Source organism: Epinephelus moara, chromosome 22 (assembly GCF_006386435.1).
Source record: "Epinephelus moara isolate mb chromosome 22, YSFRI_EMoa_1.0, whole genome shotgun sequence".
NCBI classification, from domain to species: domain Eukaryota; kingdom Metazoa; phylum Chordata; class Actinopteri; order Perciformes; family Serranidae; genus Epinephelus; species Epinephelus moara.
The window spans coordinates 8,956,198-8,975,356 of record NC_065527.1 but is presented as its reverse complement, the minus strand read 5'-3'; the positions used below and the strand labels follow the sequence as shown (position 1 = coordinate 8,975,356).

Sequence of the window (19,159 nt, the reverse complement as noted above, 5' to 3'; positions counted from 1 at the left end):
ACGACTACAAACCCTGTCGGGGACATTAAACATCATCACCCCCGAACAGGCGAGAGTGCTGGCAGTCCACCATTACAGCTTCTTATTTAGCTTAAACAGTCCGATTTCCCCATTATACAATGTTTTTAAAATGAAGGCCGAAATCAGTTGAAAGCTTAGTGGAGGTGACGTCAAGAGTCATGTGACCGTGGAGTAGTCATGTAGTCCGTTAAAGCCTAACGTTAGTTTTTTAATTCTGGCGATCGCATTTAAGCTTCAAATGCGGTATGAAAGGTGTTCATATGTGAAGATTATCTCGCTGAACAAAACCTGTAAGTATCATAAACTTGTGTTAGCCACAGAGCTTATTTTCTGACATAATCCAAAATGCAATGCAAAAATCACATTGACTTTCTCTTCCGGGAACAAGCGCGATGCTAAACTTCCGGGTTTTGACGTCAGCCCTGGCACACTCTACTGGCTGTTCTACAAATGAAGATGCACGTGCATGTCCCTTTAGTGAAAGCCTGATTCAATGGCGCAGAATCCTGCACAGAAAGTTACTAATCCATTTCATCTCATGGTCGTCTGGTGGGAGGGGCCTAGGACAGAGAAGGGAGAGCTATGTTTTTAAATTCCACTTTTCTGGAATTTCTACCACAGTTTCAATTGAACAAAAAGCTCAGTGTAAACGCAGCCATTCACGGAATCTCTCCAGTGAATTTATAAGCTCGTAGCTGTCAGCAGAGAATTGATAAGCTACACAACAGGCAGAAGCAGATCTGATTAGCGTAATATGATTAACAAGAGAGCGATGACAGCAGCTGCCATCTGCCTGCCTGTCACTCACAGACCAGGAATATCACCAGAAACACATTATCATATAATTGGCTTTACTGGCTGTAGTGTAAACACAGCGGACCGGGCCATCATCTGTTAGCCACCTCTGCTAACAACATCAAGGAATGCTGCAGATATGAAATGTAAAAAGGCAGGACAGTGAGGTTTTGATCTCCTGATTGGGCCTCAATTTCATTAAAAAATATTAGCTATAGATTCTGATCTGTGTGAGGGTAAGTAATTTCATGGCCTGTATTCTGTCAGATACACAATCAGTAAGGAAATAAAACCTATTTCAAACCCAAAGAAAACTCTACTCAACTGCTATGAACTGTTTTGGCTAACACAATGAGGATGTAGACCTCTTTGTCTGGTGTCCTCTGGTGTCTCTTCCTCTTTCACTGTGTCCTGCAGCTACAAGCTTTTAGCAGCAACTCTTCACTTCATGTGTGATGTCAGCCTTCCATCCCCTATCATCATCAGCCCTGTCAGCGGGGTCAGGGGTCAACTACAGACGAAGCACCACTGAAAACAAACCCTGGTGACTTGACACTGTCATGGAAAATGTAAACAACCTTGAGTAACCTTTGTAAGCCTTGAGTGGCTTTAAGATTCAGCTTGTTCAGGTCAGTTCCACCCACCACCGGGGTATATCCACCTCTTTCTCTGGTTACAGTATACCCTACTATCAGCCAAAAAGCCATTGGAATATATAGGAGAGTATATCCACTTTCCCTCCGTTAACCTAACCATCTGCCTAGTAGTACACCCACCTCATCAATTACCATTGCGCCACGTTTCCATGAGAAAGTGTTCACAGTAATGAAAGGTAACTGAACATTTCGAAGTTCAAAAGTTTGTGGAGGCCATTTGGTTAAAAGAATCATGAGGCAAGGAGTCACGATTTTGGTAAATGGCATAATCAGACCTTCCCAGGGAGCCTCATTTTAATAAGACATGCAACTTTTTATCATCTGAGCTGAAAAGGAGTTCTGATATACTTTTAATCTGCTTCTTACTTTCATAAATATAACCATCATGAGTATGAGTCATGCTAACGTTGCACTTGCCATTTCCACTGTAGAGACTTGCGAAACAATGAAACTGGCAAAAAATGCAGACCAGGTAGAGCAGCACAAGCCTTTCAACCTCTCCCACAGTCCAAAGACATGCAGGTTAATTGGTGACTCTAAACTGTCCGTAGGTGTGAATGTGAGTGTGAATGGTGGTCTGTCTCTATGTGTCAGCCCTGTGATAGACTGGTGACCTGTCCAGGGTGTACCCCGCCTTTGCCCAATGTCAGCTGGGATAGGCTCCAGCCCCCCCGCGACCCCAAACAGGAGCAGTTACGGAAAATGAATGAATGTGATTAACGTGTGGTTATGATTCAGCACAAAAAACATGTGGTTATTGTTCGTAAAAGATCATGTTTTGATTTAAAATACCTGGTTTTAGAGGCACTATCCACACTAGAAATGCAGTTAAAAAACAACCACTTTTGTTGTTTGTCGGTCTCAAACAGTGGTCTAGAGCCTGGCAGGCATCTTGCCGACGTGTCACGCCATACACCACCTGATGACAAAGTCAGCTCATATGCAACGTCACTTTAGAAACGTTAATTTGATACGCATGAAAGGTACAAATGTAATGCATCCGTGGTTTGCAGAAACGTACAATGCCAGTATTTCTTCTGGCAACAAGGCTGCTCCCAGAGCTTTTCACATAAACTTTTCTTTTACCGAAACCATGTCAAATGCTTGTCTCTGAGTGAGACTTAAACTACACAGAGAAATCATCCCCCTGCATTGGGTATGGTGGTAAATTTTTTCGGCTTGCATAATTCACGCAAATGTGACCGCCGGAGCGGTTGTATAGTCCGTGTTGATTTGCCCCAGGCAGTCAGTGTACCGTACAGACCTCACCAGAAACGACATGTTCTTTCTGTTATTTCCCTCCGGTCTTTCTTTCTATCCCACTCCTGTCTGTATGTTTATGAAGCAGATTTAAATAGCTCTGGGATACGTGGGAATTTTTGATGCTAATGGCCTCTTTACATTGACTTTGTATGTAAACGCAAGTTCACGTCAAGTTTTGTCTGTACACACGGTAAAGTTCAATAATTTAAACATCAAATTATGGTGCTACATGATGGGGACTATTTCTTGACAGCCAACGAGTTTATCCAACGGCTCAGTACATCAGTGCATGCTATAGTCGGAGATGTCATAGCCAAGCAGTAAGCTTGTTCTCTCTACAGTCACAATGGCACCATGCCTCACTTTAACCCATTTTCCATGCATCCATCCATTTCATCCACTTATCCGGGGCAGGGTCGTGGGGGCAGCTGGCCGAGCAAAGCACCCCAGACATCCCTCTCCCCAGCAACCCTTTCCAGCTCCTCCTGGGGGACTCCGAGGCCAGCATGTTCTGGGTCTGCCCCGGGGCCTCCTGCTAGTGGGACATGCCCAAAACACCTCCAGCGGGAGGCGCCCAGGAGAATCCTGATCAGATGCCCGAACCACCTCAACTGACCCCTTTCGACGCAAAGGAGCAGCGGCTCTACTCTGAGCTCCCTCCGGATCTCCAAACTCTTTACCCTATCTCTAAGGCTGAGCACAGCCACCCATTTTCCGTCAACATGGATTTGGTTCTGTTCAGGTTCCCAGATCTAATTTTGAACCATTTGGAGCATTGGTTCAGAACCCTGAAAAGTTGGTTCCCAGCTGAAACCAAAAAATTTCCTTGACCCAAGATGCCAACCTTGACAACATCAGTGGGTGTGTCATATTCCACAAGTTGGAAAGAGAGGATAGAGTCTTGCACCTAATAGTCTTCTATATCCTCTTGTCATTAGTAGTTGGTCCCTGCTTGCAGGTGATCAATGCCATTCGCCACCTTCCACTACTGTTATTTCATGTAATGAATTGTGTAATGCTCTCCGTTAATGACGCATCCTTGACAACAATGACTCAGACCAAAACTGGTAGAAATGTGGGCACCAGAAATCCACAACAGAACTGGTTCAAGAACTATAGCTAATTTAACTGGAAAAGGGATATGTGACAACAAGACTGGAATGTTGAGAACAATCACTGCACCGCCTGTTGTTTAACAAGAACTAGCACATAATCTAAAACCACAAAGCCTCACTTTTGTCAGTTTCTGTACAGATACAACAAACAAGATCAAACACGTCAATTAGTGAGCGTTACAGCTTTTGGTATTTGTGTTTTTTGAGTTTAGACAGAGCAAGGCTAGCCATTATCACCTGCTCCCAGTCTTTATGCTAAGCTAATCGTGCCTTGACACTCTAGCATGAGGGTTTCCTCTTCTCTTCTCACCTGAATCTTGGAAAGAAGAAATACATATTTCCAAAATGTGGAACTATTCCTTTAGTTTGTTCAAAGCCATAACAAATATCATGTGAACTGCAAACTGCAAGCTCATGTTTACTGGCCTGGCTCATCCCTAATGAGTCATACAGAAAATCAAAGAGATGACAAAAGATGAAATCTTGGTGAGCCCAGTGTTCTTTGGACAAATCAATTCCTCACTGCCATCCTGTAACTTCATTTCATGTTTTGATTCTTCACTTCATGTGTGCAGGCAGGTATGTGGGACGGTAAACTGGATGAATATAAGCTTTCACACTGTGCATGTTCTTTCTTGCAGCCTTGCTTTACAGTTTGGACACAGAGGATGGATGTTGCTGCATAAAGTTCTTGCTTCATGCACCTTAGAAGTTGCACAGAACTGCAAGAAACACAAGAAACTCTGGGACTGTTTCAAAACGGAGACACAAGAGAAGAACCACAGACTGATGAAGCACGAACACTCGAGAAACTGAAATGTCCTCCTACAAACTGTCGTGTAGAACAAGAGGATCAGATGTGACAGCAACACCGCTTTTCCCTTCTGCAGCCACATTTGCTCTGAATCAAGTGAGTCCCTGTCAGCTCACATCTACACCTTGATCCGCATTAGCCCTGCTGTTAAGAGCAAGTGGCGGCTCTTTCACTTCCCTTCAGCGCAGTGTGTGAGGCTGACTAAGGGCTGGCTGATTACTCACATCAGCAGGCTGTGGTGGCTGAGCGCAGTTTGCTGTGTAACCTTTGGTAAGTGGGAGTTCATTGAACTCTAGTAGCTCTCTGCTTGTGCCTGGAGGAAAGCCAGGAAGTGTGTAAACTCAGCCTGGATCTTGTGACTGCTCACACAGCGGAGCCCAAGCACTGCACAAACACACCGTATCTCGTCTACAGCCTCCTCCTCTTCCATAACAATGATCCTATAATGTCACCATTAGGGTTGTTGTCGGTGGCTTGGGAACACAGGAAGTGGGAAGCATTTACAAGAGGGTGGGAGGGTTTGGCAGGCGATGGAAAGGGAGGGGGACATGGAGGGAGATCTAAGATGGAGCCAAAGGTAATCAGACAGTTGTTATCAAAACACATGATAGACGCTCCTTGTTCAAACTGATCAGTCATGTGAGGCTCCAGGCTTTACCTAAGGCAGTTTGATCTGGGTCTGGGTGTGGTGGAGTTTATAGATGCACTTAATGAACATGGATGATTGCAATCTTTTCATATGAAGGAAATCATAACATGCCAATCTCTTGTCAGTAAAATGAACATTTTTACAGCTGGCCAGAGGTGGGAGCAAGTCATTGTTTTGCAAGTCACAAGTTAGTCTCCTTGCATTCAAGTCCCAAGTCAAGACAGTAGAGTTCTGAGTCAAGTCCCATGTACACCTCAACAAATGTAATGCCATTTTAACAACAAACTTATTCATAAAATTCACAAAAATCATTAATGCTTTTTTAAAATTTGTCTTTGTTGTTGCATCACCATCTGTAATTTTTGACCTGCATGTTTCGCATATTGCAGTTTGTTTTTCAATGACCACTGCGTAGGTTTTGTACACAAACCAAATGACCCTTGGTATAACTTTTCCCAGCTGATGCTCAGTAACATGCAGTTTGTCACGTTTTTCTCCTGCAACTTGGATGCTGTCAGATCGGTTTAAACAAAGTGGATCTGGGAAATTTAAAGCCTCATTTCCACCTAGTTGTACAGTACGGTACAGTTCAGTTTGGTACGCTTTTTTTCCATTTCCATTGTGAAAAGTTGTGGATGGTACCAATGGTACCGTCCCCATGTTTGGTCCACCCTCTGTTGGGGTACCTAGCACACAGATCTGGTACTAAAAGGTGGACCTGTGAACACTGCAGTCTGATTGGTCAGTAGAGGACGGTCACTCTGCTCAGGGCTGAGTTGTGGCTGGTTTTGAGGCTCATGTAACCACTGTTCATACTGTGGAGAGTTTTATTAGTAAACTGTAACTATAAAATGAAAGGATGTTTTGCTGCCTCTCGCAGCAGCTGGAGTCTGAGAAAAAAAATCAATCACTCTCAATTCCCTGGGCCGACTGCCGGCAACTTTAAAGGTGGAACATTAACTTGTAATGTTACTCAATGTATGAGCTGACGACGTGAATCAATCAACACACCTTAAATTCCGATATGACAACTTTGACCATTACTTTAGTTGTTATTGTTTCTCTTGGATGACAGACACTTTTAGTAATGAGTCGATCTTCAAATGTTTCGACCGGATTATGTGAACTGCAAATATTCTAATCTAAGCATTGCAGAGTGTCGTTCCTGTGGGCTCCGGCCGGCTGTGCTTGCCTGAAAAGGACTAAATGCACAACCCCAAATAAATATCTCATGTAGAGAGACTCTCACTGCAGCCTGTTCTGTTTTGTTCTGACTGTTTGCGGTAGAAACACTAAATGGACCAAGGGTACCATGTCTGAAGTGTTACTTCTGGTTCCAAAGATACCATACTGAAAGCGTTTGGTAGAAACAGGGCTTATAAGTGTCGACTTGTTGGTAATGAATAGTGTTAATGTTATCTGATTCAGGTAATGAAGGGGAATTACTTGATTCATGTCACAATTTAAATAACATACTGTTTAATCTTTGCACCTGGGGGAAGGTATAAATTATTTGCGAGTCAAATAGCTTGAGTCTAAGTGAAGTCATTTGCAACTCTTTTTTTTTTTGACTTCGTCAAGTCAAGTCTAAAGTCATCACATTTATGACTATAGTCTGACTCAAGTCCAAGTGCTTTTTGAATAGTCTATCAGCATCTGGCAATTTTTGTAACTCTCCGAAACAGACAATGTGACAATTATATTCATCTCATGCAGGTGTGTGGAGGTGTTGAAGTACTCATGGTTTGAACGTTTCTCTCACACTTTTTTTTTCATTCCTCACCCAACTACTTCCATGACTAGTCAAGTGAACAGCCAAGTGTAACAGTGTTAAAGCTTTCAAGACGTGAGTGTCTCAAAATGTGTGCCACTATCCATGGTGTCGCAACCACAAAGACACGCCAAAATCAGTAGTTCTTGGAGAGAAATCAGGGATGCAATGCAGGAGAATCAGACGTTTTTTCCACTAAAGCATGCTGAGCTGTTAAATTTCTTACGCAACAAGTCAGCTTTAAGGGGAGAAACCAACTAAATTGAGAATTCCAATATGTTTTTTTCCATGGCCTTGAAAAGTTCAGTCAGTATTTGTGAACATGAGCGACTCTCTGTCAAAGTGTTTCTTGCAAAGAGTTTGTTTCGGGGGCCTTTCCATATGGCAGAGAATGTTTAGGTGTTGGGATGGATGATGGCTGCATTGCAGAGGATACTACTTTCACTGACAGTGGCAGTTCCAGGGGTAACAACATCTCAATCATGACCAAGCAGATCAGGGCTCACCACCCAGGTTGGGTACTGCAAAGCTGCAGGCACTTTAACTGGCAAACTGACAGTGAGACTGAGGAGGTCTGGTCACACCCAACAATGAATAACCAAAGAAAATGGCGACCAGTCATGTGAGCAGAGCAAAGTAAATATCGTGTGTCATATCATGCTGACCAATCTCAGGCCTGAGCTAATAGAGCTTCTAGACAAGGTGAGCTGAGCAGCTTGTTGTCAAGCAAATACACGTAGAATCCCATTGAATTAATCTCGTTACTCATTGACTTTGGAGCCTGACACTGAACACTGCTCTCAGAGTTTATCAGGGAAGATTAACCTGGATTCACGGAGGCCTGCGCAAATGTTGCATCCAGGGCAAAATAACACGGTCACTTTATCTGGTCCACCACAGATCGGGGCGCTCTCTGCTCCACATCCATTTTCTTTACAAGTGAGACCTTATCAAGCAACAATGCTGTGAATCACAGGAACAGAGACATTGCATCAGACCCAAAGCTTGTCCCTGTTACATTAAAACAGGTTTGGCCCAGAAACCTGCTGCTTTGATAGTGCTGGACTGTTGCCTTGTGGAGAGCTGGTAATGGAAATGTTAATCTGCTCTATTGTGTTCACGACACCTTTTCTTGCTATGTGTGTATCTGACTATGTTATACTGACTTTATACGCAGCTGCAGACTTTATTCTTGTTCTTGTTCTCTTGTTCTTTATTCTTCTTTATTCATGTTGTGTATTTGTTATTTTTATATTTGTACATTTCTGATAATGTTTAAACTGTTTTTTTTTCACATATTTTTTTACAAGTTCATTTCTTTCATCTTCTATTTCAAGCTTTTTCTTTCTTTTTTTTATTGTTTTAAAATACACTGCGAGGTTCATATATTGTTGTTGTTGTTAGTAGGACCCTGGGTAATATTTTTTTTGGATCCCTACTGACCCACCTCCCACCCTCAGTGCCATGTGTGTACCAAGCAGCAACCTCTGGGGCTCAAAAATGAAGCCAATATGGAAGTACCAAAAACTGCAGTTCCTCTAATGGCCACTTGAGGCTGGCTCCAAGAGCGAGTCAATCCCCATAGACCTCAATGTTAAAATGCCTGACTTTACAGCAGAAATAAACATGTTTACAGCCTGGTCCAAAAACAGTTTCGGTCTCTGAGGCTAATTTCCCCTTTCATGACAACTGTACGGAGAGTGATTTTTTTTATATAACTCACCCATTTCAATGTTATTAAAGCTTAAAATCATGCATGATTAAGGGCGTGGCAGCTTTCAGTGACGGATGGGGACAACATTTGTGGGTAATGTAACCATGGCGTAACCCCAGATTCACAGAGTATAGGCATAGCCATAATGATAACTGTCGCTATTTCAGCGTGTTTTCAGTTCATGCAAGTTAGCTGTAATATTATGGTCGCTTAAAAAGTATTGTTCAACATTTGGTTGCACTAAAAGACCATCTAAGGAATCACATGTTCAGTTTTTCTGGTGAGTACATTTTGTTGTAATGATTTTAAGCCTGTTTTTCGCTAGCATTAGCATTAGCATTAATATTATCACAGATAGCTGTAAATGCACCTTGTTAACTACGCTAGCAGCTTGTGTTAGGGTTATCTCCACCCTTTTGTCCAAACATGGTCACTTCCTGCTACAAAAAAACAAGATGGCGACGGCCAAAATGCCAAACTTGAGGCTTCAAATCGGGAGTCCACAAACCAATCGGTAATGTCACAGTGGTTATGTCCATTATTTTATACAGTCTATGGTGTGTACACTGTCATGTCCAAGTACTCATCAAGTAGAGTGCACAGAAAGATCCGCAAACCAACCAGTGGTGGTAAATGGTGAATGGATTTTCACTAATATAGTGCTTGTCTAGTCTTCCAACCACTCAAAGAGCTTTTACACTATGAGTCACATTCACCCATTCACAAACTGGTGGCTGAGGCTACGATACAAGATGCCACCTGCTATTCAGTGTTTTAGACATTCACACACCAGTGGCACAGCCATCAGGAGCAGTTTGGGGTTCGGTGTCTTGCCCAAGGATACCTCACATGCGACCTGGAGGACCTGGGGATCGAATCCCTGATCCTCCAATTATAGACAACTTGCTCTGGAATAAAATCTGCTCACAGGTTTATTACGTCTCAGTTTGTTTGAGACATTTTAATTAAACACTTTTATTTAGGAACAGCGACCCTGTGAGCACAACACAGGGCCTCAAGATGAAGTAATAACCCAGGACCTTTAGGTTATGTTGTACTTTTAGTGCAATTAATCAAATAGCCAAACCAAGTGACCTGCAGTGAACCACATTGGGCCGCTGGGAATCTGAAGTTCCTCTTACGTCTCTGAGCATGTGACTCTGACTGTGGTGTGCCCACGCATTGCCCAGTTTATGAGGATTCTTCTATGGGGCCACCAGCACTCTCCAAAGTATCTAAACTATTGCAAAGTCACAGTATCAGCTGTGTCAGAATCTCTTTCACTTGCTAACAATAATAATGATAATAATAATAATACAGCTCATTTGTATAGCACTTTAAAAGGTCCCCAGAGGCACTTTACATGGTAGGAATGTTGTAGGGTGTTTATTTTAAACATGGCATATGCAGTGGCACACTGACCTGGCCCACATATGGCTACTAGATGGCACCGCTGTCACACAGTCTGCACTGGCATAAGGCTTCTATGCCATGAATGGGCCAAGAATGTAGCCTGTATACAACGAGGAACGTGTCCAAAACATCACTAATATATATAGCTTATATACAGTGTATATGCACTGTGAACTGTCTGCCTCTGAATATTGTTTTCATATTTATTCTACATTTAGAATATATATTTGTTTATTTAAATCTTTATTTGCCTATTTACTCTATTTGTTTATTTAAAAAGGACTTGAAAATGTTTTAAATTTTATTATTCAATGGCTTTCAGAGACTTTAATGCACTTCCTCATCTCTGTTCTCCATTACCTTGATATGGAAAGATGAAGCTCTGCCTCACTGTTGACACCTGAGACCACCCATTATGGCACATTACTATGATTATGTTTAGTGAGCTCTGGATTTACTCACTCATTTTCCAGCAGGGTCATGCACACCACCTCTTTGACCCCGGGGTTGTTGGCCTTGTCGCAGGAGCAGCCCTGCAGGCTCCAGGTGGCCAGACGCACCACGGGCTTCCCGTCCCGCAGGCCGGGCGGGGGCTCCACGTTGGGCCGCACAGAGATGATCTGGGTCGGTCCTCCGGGCGGGAGGTCCAGGTCGTCGCTCCTGAGACTGAATGAAGTCGGGCTGGGGTGGGACTTGGTGGTGCAGGTCAGCCCTCCGTTAGTGTTAGTGGAGGGCGCCCTGGAGCGCTCCACGAACACCTGGAAGCGGATTTTGTCCAGGAGGGAGCTGTTGATGTGGTGGACCCTCACCAGGTCCTCGATGCTTTTGAACGGGCCGTGTTCCGCCCGGTAGGCCACGATGTTCTTGGCTATTTTCTCCGTGATGCCTCGGATGCTCATGAGCTGCGCCGGGGTGGCGGTGTTAATGTTCATCCCGGTGCACGACTGATGGTCCAGGTCTTTGCGCAGGGAGGACGGGGAGTGCTGGGACGAACTGGTCCTGCTGGAGACGCATATTTCCAGTTTGATCACCTCCAGTTTGGTGGCCCCGATCCCGCTCACCAGAGCCAGGTCCTCCACCTTTTTAAAGCCTCCGATACAGTCCCGGTACTCCACAATGTTCTGCGCAACAGTGCGGTTGACTCCCGGGAGAGTCATGAGTTCTTCCTCGGTGGCTGTGTTGATGTTCAGCCGCTCCTGGTTCACCAGGATGTGGCCAAAGTTACAAGCGGCGCTGAATTTGCGCTTGCCGCAGCTGAAGTCTGTGGGGTCCCTGGGGATGGAGCGGTGGCAGCCCAGACTCCCACCCATGGCTCCTGCGGGTCACAGGGGCTCGGATCAGTGCAGCGGACGGGAGCAGACAGAGGAGGACGGCGGAGAGTGATCAGGCTGAAACACAACCACCGTGGGGACCAGAGAAATGACAGTCACAGACATGTACACAGACATCCCTCCTCTCACCACACACTGCCTCATTAAAGACAGTAATAACAATCATACGCACCATCCAGCAGCTGTCCTCAGTCCTGGCTACATGCTGCATGTGTCCCACACACCGGTCCAGTGTCTGTCTGCAGCCTGTGTGTGTGTCCTCAGTGGCAGATAAGAGCCAGGTGTACAGGCTGCTCCCTAAACTTTGCCCTCCAACAGTCCGCTGTGTCACTGGCCACAGGTCGGCCTCCACACACACACGCTTCTGACAGACACACGCCAGCTCTCACATCTATACAAACCATCGCTACCAATGTGCGTCAAGTCACACAGGTTCAGACAGGCAATAACCGGAACACAGTCTTCAAAATAAAAGTAGGCTCAGTAAGCAAATGGAGCACGCAAGCCAAAAGGAAATAAATACACGGACCTATACGTGCACACTTATGACAAATGTAATCAGATGTAACATTACATAGACAAAATACATAAATAAATAGGTCTATATATTATTAAATGTGCACTTAAATTCAAATATAAACCAATCACTTTGAAGATGCCGAATATATGGGAAATTAATTAAGAACAGCATGCATTTATTTTTTATATCTATTGACTGTTATTTATTTCCACAATAACCTCTCTCCAGAGACATATTTTCATTTATTTCTACACTTATTAATTTCCACACTCATTTATTTATTTCCACATATACTTCTACATATTTAATCTATTTTTACAATGAAAAAAATTTTGACTAAATTTGAATCAATTTTTTTTTTTAATTTACCGTGTACATTGTTAAGGTTAGTATAATTATCTATTTCCCATCTGAACTCCCAAAATAGACAATCAGTCCTTAAACCAAAGAAAAAAGAACCCCAAAATGGAGCTAGATTTTCATGTACATGAACATCTCCACATAAAAAATATATTTTAATTTTGTAAAGGTGCCTGGAGCTGTCTGGTGCTCACAAAAAAATAAAATAAAATCATGCGTCAGTCCGGCTTTTATTTTGAAACCAAGCACTCTCCTCCTCTGTCATGTGTCTTCCTCCATCAGCAGCAGCAGCAGGAGGCGTGGCTCCAGACATGGCAACGAAATGCTTTCTGTGCTGGGACGGAGGAGTTTATTACATGCATGTAAATTTTTATAAAGGCTTTATCTACTTTTAGATGTTTTATTTTTAGTTAATAATTGATCATTACATACCTGTCTCTCTGCTGTAACAACAAAAACACTACAGTGCACCAGGATAATAAAGTTTTAAAATGTTCGTCTGAATTTTATAAAATATATTGTATCTAATTTAATTTATTTCCAGTTTGCTTATCCTTATCTGTAAAGACCTTTCAAGCTAAATCTGAAATGTTCTGAACATTATAATCTACAGGAAGCCTTCAGCTTTAAAGTATGATTGACAGATGAGTTGTGACAGGCAGTTTCTCCACTCACCCACCCAGCACCCTGCTGATTAAATAATGACTTTGGTAGACGTTATAGGCAAAAGGGAATGCGCAACAATATGTGGTGAGTGTTGGCCTTATCTGAGATGTTTTGTGTTCTTGGGTTTTATGAACTTTCACAAAAAAATATGTATGTTTTAAAATCAAAATCTTAAGTGAATGTATCAGTGTGCAGCAAGTGGTCAAAGCATTCAGTGTTTGACTGTGGCATCAATGGAAGGATGTAATTAAAGCTCCTTCTGCTCTGATCCTGCCTGATTGAATTAGCATGGCATTATAATTTCAGATAAGACACATCCACTGGCTTCATTGCTTATTCACAAAGCATGTGATTATCCATTGATCCTAAGCTTCATCTCTGTAATGGTGTTGAAAAACTCTTCATTCATAGACGGAATGACTCTTACAGAAGCAGAAACACGGTCACAGAGGGACTAATGAATATGTGCAACATTTCCTTAGAGTGCGTTATTTCTTGCCGTATCAAATTAGTCACTGCAAATATAATACTTAAGGGGTTCCCAGGCTCCTAAAAACATATTTAGGGCCTACAAGGGGGTAGAAAGTGTCCCATGGGTTCTTGAAAGGGTTCCCCAAGTTCCTGAACAGGTTCAAGGGGTCCCTGGGGTAACAAGGTATTCTTGATGGAGTCCTACGGGATATCATATGGAGCTCCCTAGATTTTTGTCAAGTTCTATGGGCTCTCAATGGGGTCAAAGGAAGTGAGGGGGTTCTGGGAGGGGGTCCAGGGGTCTTGTCCAAGGGTAAAAGCGGATTGCCCGAAGAAGATTCTTGAGTTCTTGATGGAGTTCCAGAGGGTTTCGAGTGGTTACCAGTTCCTGAGGACTTCTGGCATTGTTGAGAGAATAATATGGAGATGCAAGATGTTCTGTAAGGGTTTCAAAGGTTCTCATGGGGGTTCAAGAGTTCCTTGTGGAGACCACGGGGGGGTTAGGCAGTTCTTGAAGGAGTTCGAAGCTCTTGATGGAGTTCAAGAGGGTCTGAAATGGGGCTACACTTTCAAGGTTCTTTGGTGCTTCTATAGGCTTCTGGGGGATTCCAGCAATGTCACTGGGTTTTAGGAGGTTCACAGTGTCTTTAAGGGGTTCTAAAGAGTACCAAAAGGGTTTCTGATGACTCTTGTTGGGGTCTCAGGGGTACTTAAGGGGGTTGCATGAGTTCTTGAAAAATTTCACGGAGATTGTAGGGGTTGCTACAGGGATCCTTAAGGTACTTTCCGGGGTTCCTGAGTGTTTTGGCGCAGGCATCGTAAAAGGTTTTCTGGTCAGGTTTTCTATCCTTAAGGTTTATAGAGCCCTTGGTAACAGTCCTGTGGCTCTTCATACAGTCGTGTGGGTTGTTAAAAGGTTTACATAGTTGGTAGTTTCATTGTTTGATTAGCTTTTCCATAAAGAAGGAATGTAGGATCAATATGTTGATCAAATGTTTCATGGTCATCACAGTTTCTTCTCCACAGATGGTCACATATGAAAAATATTATCTTACAGATGCAAATTCTGTCACAAGGCACTCTGTTTACTTTTTCAAATGGGTGTAGTGTGCAATTAGCAACCAGTGACATGGATCTCTGGCCCTGACACAGTGTGTTGCAGACAGTCAGCTGTATGCCAGGTCCTCTGGTAGTGAAAGGATAAGCCACTGTTGACATCACAGCTCTATTTACAGCCAGGATGCCCCATTGCATAAATACTGGACACTGCCACCCCCACTTGACCTCAGCTCTTATGCAACAGGGATAAGGCAGAAGATCTCAAGCACAGGTACGGTCCAACAAAGTAACCCAAGAAGGGACTCGACATGTCTAAAAAGGGCAAATGGAGAAGAGGAATGATTCTGGAGTCTGATCCGTATCCAAATCTGAGGATTTAGATTTTACGGTGATAGGAATTTAAAGAACACGATGGTGGCTTAGGATTAATGTTCTCTGATGGTATCTTCCCATGCCCGTTGTCTAACATTAATCAGCAGTCTGAGTTGGACCTGGTAAGTGACTCAGCAGGTAGTCTGTGGACTAAGGCCAGAGGTCAGGTGTCAGTCAGTTTGTATTCCATCAAATAGATGATTGCTGCTTGTGTGTCTGTGTTTTGTGTACTGTGCATGTTTGTTGTCAGTGTACAAAGAAAACTGCCACTGCCGAAGAATCAAAGGGCAATGCATAAGATTTGGTTTAGACGATAATGCAAATCCACGATGTGTAATAGTTGATATATCTGGGTGGAGAAGATTGTTAGATAAATGATAGAGTGTGAGGTGAAATGGTATCTATCATACAGACACTCCTCTGGGGAGACATCCAAACAGGGTCTTATGACCTCCTCCTTATGCAACAGCCTCAGAATAAACTGTGCCTCAACGTCCACGACTAAAGGACACACCATGTCACTCCTTCCTGCTACACGCTCAGCGGGCGAACCTGCCAGCCAGCAGGTTTGCTTCATGAAATATGTTGCCATAGTAACTGACTCAGGGTTATGCTGAACTGGCTTTGTGAAAATGAAAACTCAGAGTTTCCTTCATCTCAGGCTTAAAATACTTGGAATTTTCACTAATCCTGCTTTCTGAAATAGGGCCCAGGTCTCCAGAGGATGAGTCCTCATGATGTTGGTGGCTCTTCCCCCTAAGGGCCGGTACACATGCCGCATCTTTAACTGGCTGGAAAACGCGAGGTCGGGCGCTTGGTGCTACTTTTGTGCCTTTTTTGGAGCCAGCTTTCAAGCTCGCAGCAGCACTTTGTGTCTGCGGTTGCTAAGCTGATCTTCCAGGCGCTGTTTCTAAGTGTGCGGGCATATCGCCCTTGGGACGGATGAAAAGCTCTGGCAGCCCTGCACCAAAATGATCAACTATACATAGTTACCACAGACTCATATTTACGGAGGAAGGGAAAGATATCTGTCGGCTGTGATTGGTTGTTCCTCTTCACATGACATGAGATGTGTGCTGCTGGATTCCAAAAGTTGAACTCCGTTTTTAAAACAGGCTCTCGGAAATGCGTGTGCACCGCGACAGCGTTGCTCTGCCGTTTGACCGCACCTGCCAGAGAATACATTGTAAAAATTTGAAGGCGCACAAAACGCGGCATGTGTACGGCCCCCTTATGCCACAATTGTTAACAAAAAATATTATGTTCCAATGAGCAGTTTGCAATGAGATTTACTAAGCACAATCATGCTCCCCAGAGGATAAATCCTTTCCATTTTGGACCGGTACTTTATGAGATTTCTCATTGCAAGCTGTCAGAAGTGTAGGCTACACAATACAGAAAAAAACTGATGGCGGGTGACCAGTGGAATTTGCTGTGGATATTCATGGTCCCTCAGAAGAACCCTAACACTTGTAATAACTTTGGTGATCCTCTGAATTATAAGGTCAAACTTTTAATTCAAAACTTTGATTCAAAACTAACACCAGTTTCATCAACCTCAGCTGTACTTTGTGTTCAGTGCTTATCAGCAAATGTTAGCATGCTGACATGCCAAATTAACAAGGTGATCATTAACATAACCTGCTACTGTCATGCCAACATTAGCTTTTAGCTTAAAGCACAAATCTTATCAGAGCCGATAAGACCCTTTTAATGTGTTGTTATTCTTTATAGAGGGATCAGTGTTATGTTTTTATCTTAAAAGTTAAAGTTCCCATAATTTTAAAATGTCCTGGTAGTTACTGTCACTATTAGATATTGTAACATCCATGCAGCAGCAGGACTAACATGTTTTAAAGAAGATGTTTGATGTTTCATAATTGTCTACAGAGGCTTAAATATGCAACACAAAAATTAATAAAACTTTTGTTTTCATACAAGTATAATGGGCTTAAATAAATACCAGTGCAAAATACCAGACTTTGGTACAGGTCTTCAAAAAACTATTAACAAAGTTAAATATCTCTCATTGCCCTTGGTGTTGCCTCAACTACATGCTTACAGTGGAGTGGATAAAAAGATTCAGACAGTGAGAGTGTTGACAGCCTCAGCGGCACAGATCGCACAGCCTTATCATTTTGCCCAGAGCTGGAGCTAACCCAGAAACACTGCAGCTTTCAGTGAACCAGGTCAATGTCAGAACAGCAATGAACCAAACATAAACCAACTCTGATCCACGTGATAAGGAGGAGAATTTGACAGCATTGGTGGAGATAAGGCACAACGAACTAAGAGGGAGGGATGGGGGTGTTCTCCAAACCCCAGTACACACAGATCACTGTAATACAGTCAGGGCTGGTCCTTGTCTTTTAGGCTAAATTAGATTTGTGATGAGTTCCTGTCTTGCCATGTGGGCTGACATATGAGGTTTTGGTGTACACTTCTGTAATTGGCTTAAACTGTCTTCACCTGGGTGACCCGAGGACACGGCCGGCCAATCAGCAGGAGAAGAGGCTGAAGCAGGGTAGATGTCAGACATGAATATCTGTGGCGTGATGCTGCTGTACAACTGTGTGTGTGTGTGTGTGTGTGTGTGTGTGTGTGTGTGTGTGTGTGTGTGTGTGTGTGTTATACCCCACAGAACAGCTGGGAGTCCAAAGGGTCCAGCTTTTGTTTGAGTAAGCCATAGGCAAAGATACATTTAAGGTTACATGTATAAAAAGCCAATGCAGACTCTTACAATAAAATATCATTTGACCACATCTAATATGGATGAGATACAGGTTGATTGATGAGATACTGTACTTTAATACTGATCTATATGTTGGCTGTCTGTAGGGAGACGTCACCTCACTAAATGGGCCTGCATAATTTCCCGTTGCAGTGTTTGCTTAAGTCGACAGTGGACAGGAAGTAATCCTGGACCCAAGCTGTTTCCTAGCAACACAATTCATGTGAAACAGGTTTCAGCAGAGAGCTTCTCAGAATGGTTTTCCATCCGCAAAATGACGATACACTGGGAGGGTAAGACTTAGTACCTCTAATCGTTTGGCAAGAATAGAAAGATACTGACAAATATTGATGATGATGAGCTAAAGCACATAGGTCACTTAATGTTTTGTGAGGTGACACTGAGGATATTATGCACTTGTTTTACTTACAGTTGGCTTTCAAAAAATGGTTAGCTCCAATCATTATATAACATGAGCATGTGTCCACAAATAGTAATAGCTATTCTTATGACGTGTCAGCAATCCTAGAGCCCTCCTAAAGAGGCCTGACTCCTCCAAAATAACAGAGAACCACTTCAAAAGCCTTTAAACCAACTTAATGGAATCTTTCCAATGACCCCAATCCTCCCAGAGAATCCACGTCTTACGAACACATAAACCCCGAGAGCCTCAAGGACTCCCACAAGAGTTCAAGGAGCTCCATCAAGAATCCCATTCTATCCCTGTGACCTCACAAGACCTGAAGAATCACCCCAAGGACCCCTAACAAAAATACCCTGCGATCATTTCAAGAGCTACTGCAATACTCTCACGAAGACTCGTGAAGTCTAACAAGCCCATCACAGTCTGTCAACAATTTGTCAAGAACTAGAACTCCCACCAAGAATACCTGTTACACTCCTTGACCCTCACAAGGCACCCAGGAACCACCTCAAGAATCCCTGTGAGGAACCCCTGAAATCCTATTACGTGTACCTGGAATCCTCCTGTGATCCCTCAGAACACTCTTAAGTTGCCTTGAGCCTCAGAGGAACCCCTTAAAACCCAGTAGAAACAACTTAACAATGACCTCTGGAACCTCCTTTAGAATCCCTGGAATATAACAAGAATCTAAACTCCATTAAGAACCTCCAGAGCCAAACAACGCCCACAATAACTCAAGGAACTTCTTCAAGTGTCCTCCATTACTGCTATTCTTCACAACAAACCAAGGGACTACAGTACCTCAAGAACCCGTACAATCCCCTTAAAGAGATACTTTGCTGATTTTCAACCAGGTCTGTGTCACCCCGGTGTGGGTAGTGTGTGCAGTGGAACAGTTTGGCTTCCCTGCTTCCGCCAGATAATGCAAAATGTTTTATTTAGTGTCATCGATGACGTTTTCCTTTAAGTGCACCTAGAACGCACCTAGAACGGTCCCAAGTACCCTAGGGCCAT

At 43.3% G+C, this 19,159-nt stretch overlaps 1 protein-coding gene across 1 annotated transcript in view; it reads right to left on the bottom strand.

Moving 5' to 3' along the window:
- The window catches only part of eepd1 (endonuclease/exonuclease/phosphatase family domain containing 1), a 43,187-nt gene extending 31,267 nt beyond the window's left edge, over positions 1 to 11,920 (bottom strand). Inside the window, exons 1-2 of the mRNA XM_050034996.1 lie at positions 11,715 to 11,920; positions 10,674 to 11,599 (exon numbers count right to left, since the gene is read on the bottom strand). Of these exons, the coding sequence (XP_049890953.1) occupies positions 10,674 to 11,521 (848 nt within the window). The 5' untranslated portion in view covers positions 11,522 to 11,599; positions 11,715 to 11,920. The remainder of the gene's footprint in view (positions 1 to 10,673; positions 11,600 to 11,714) is intronic.
- Positions 11,921 to 19,159: the final 7,239 nt, after the last annotated feature.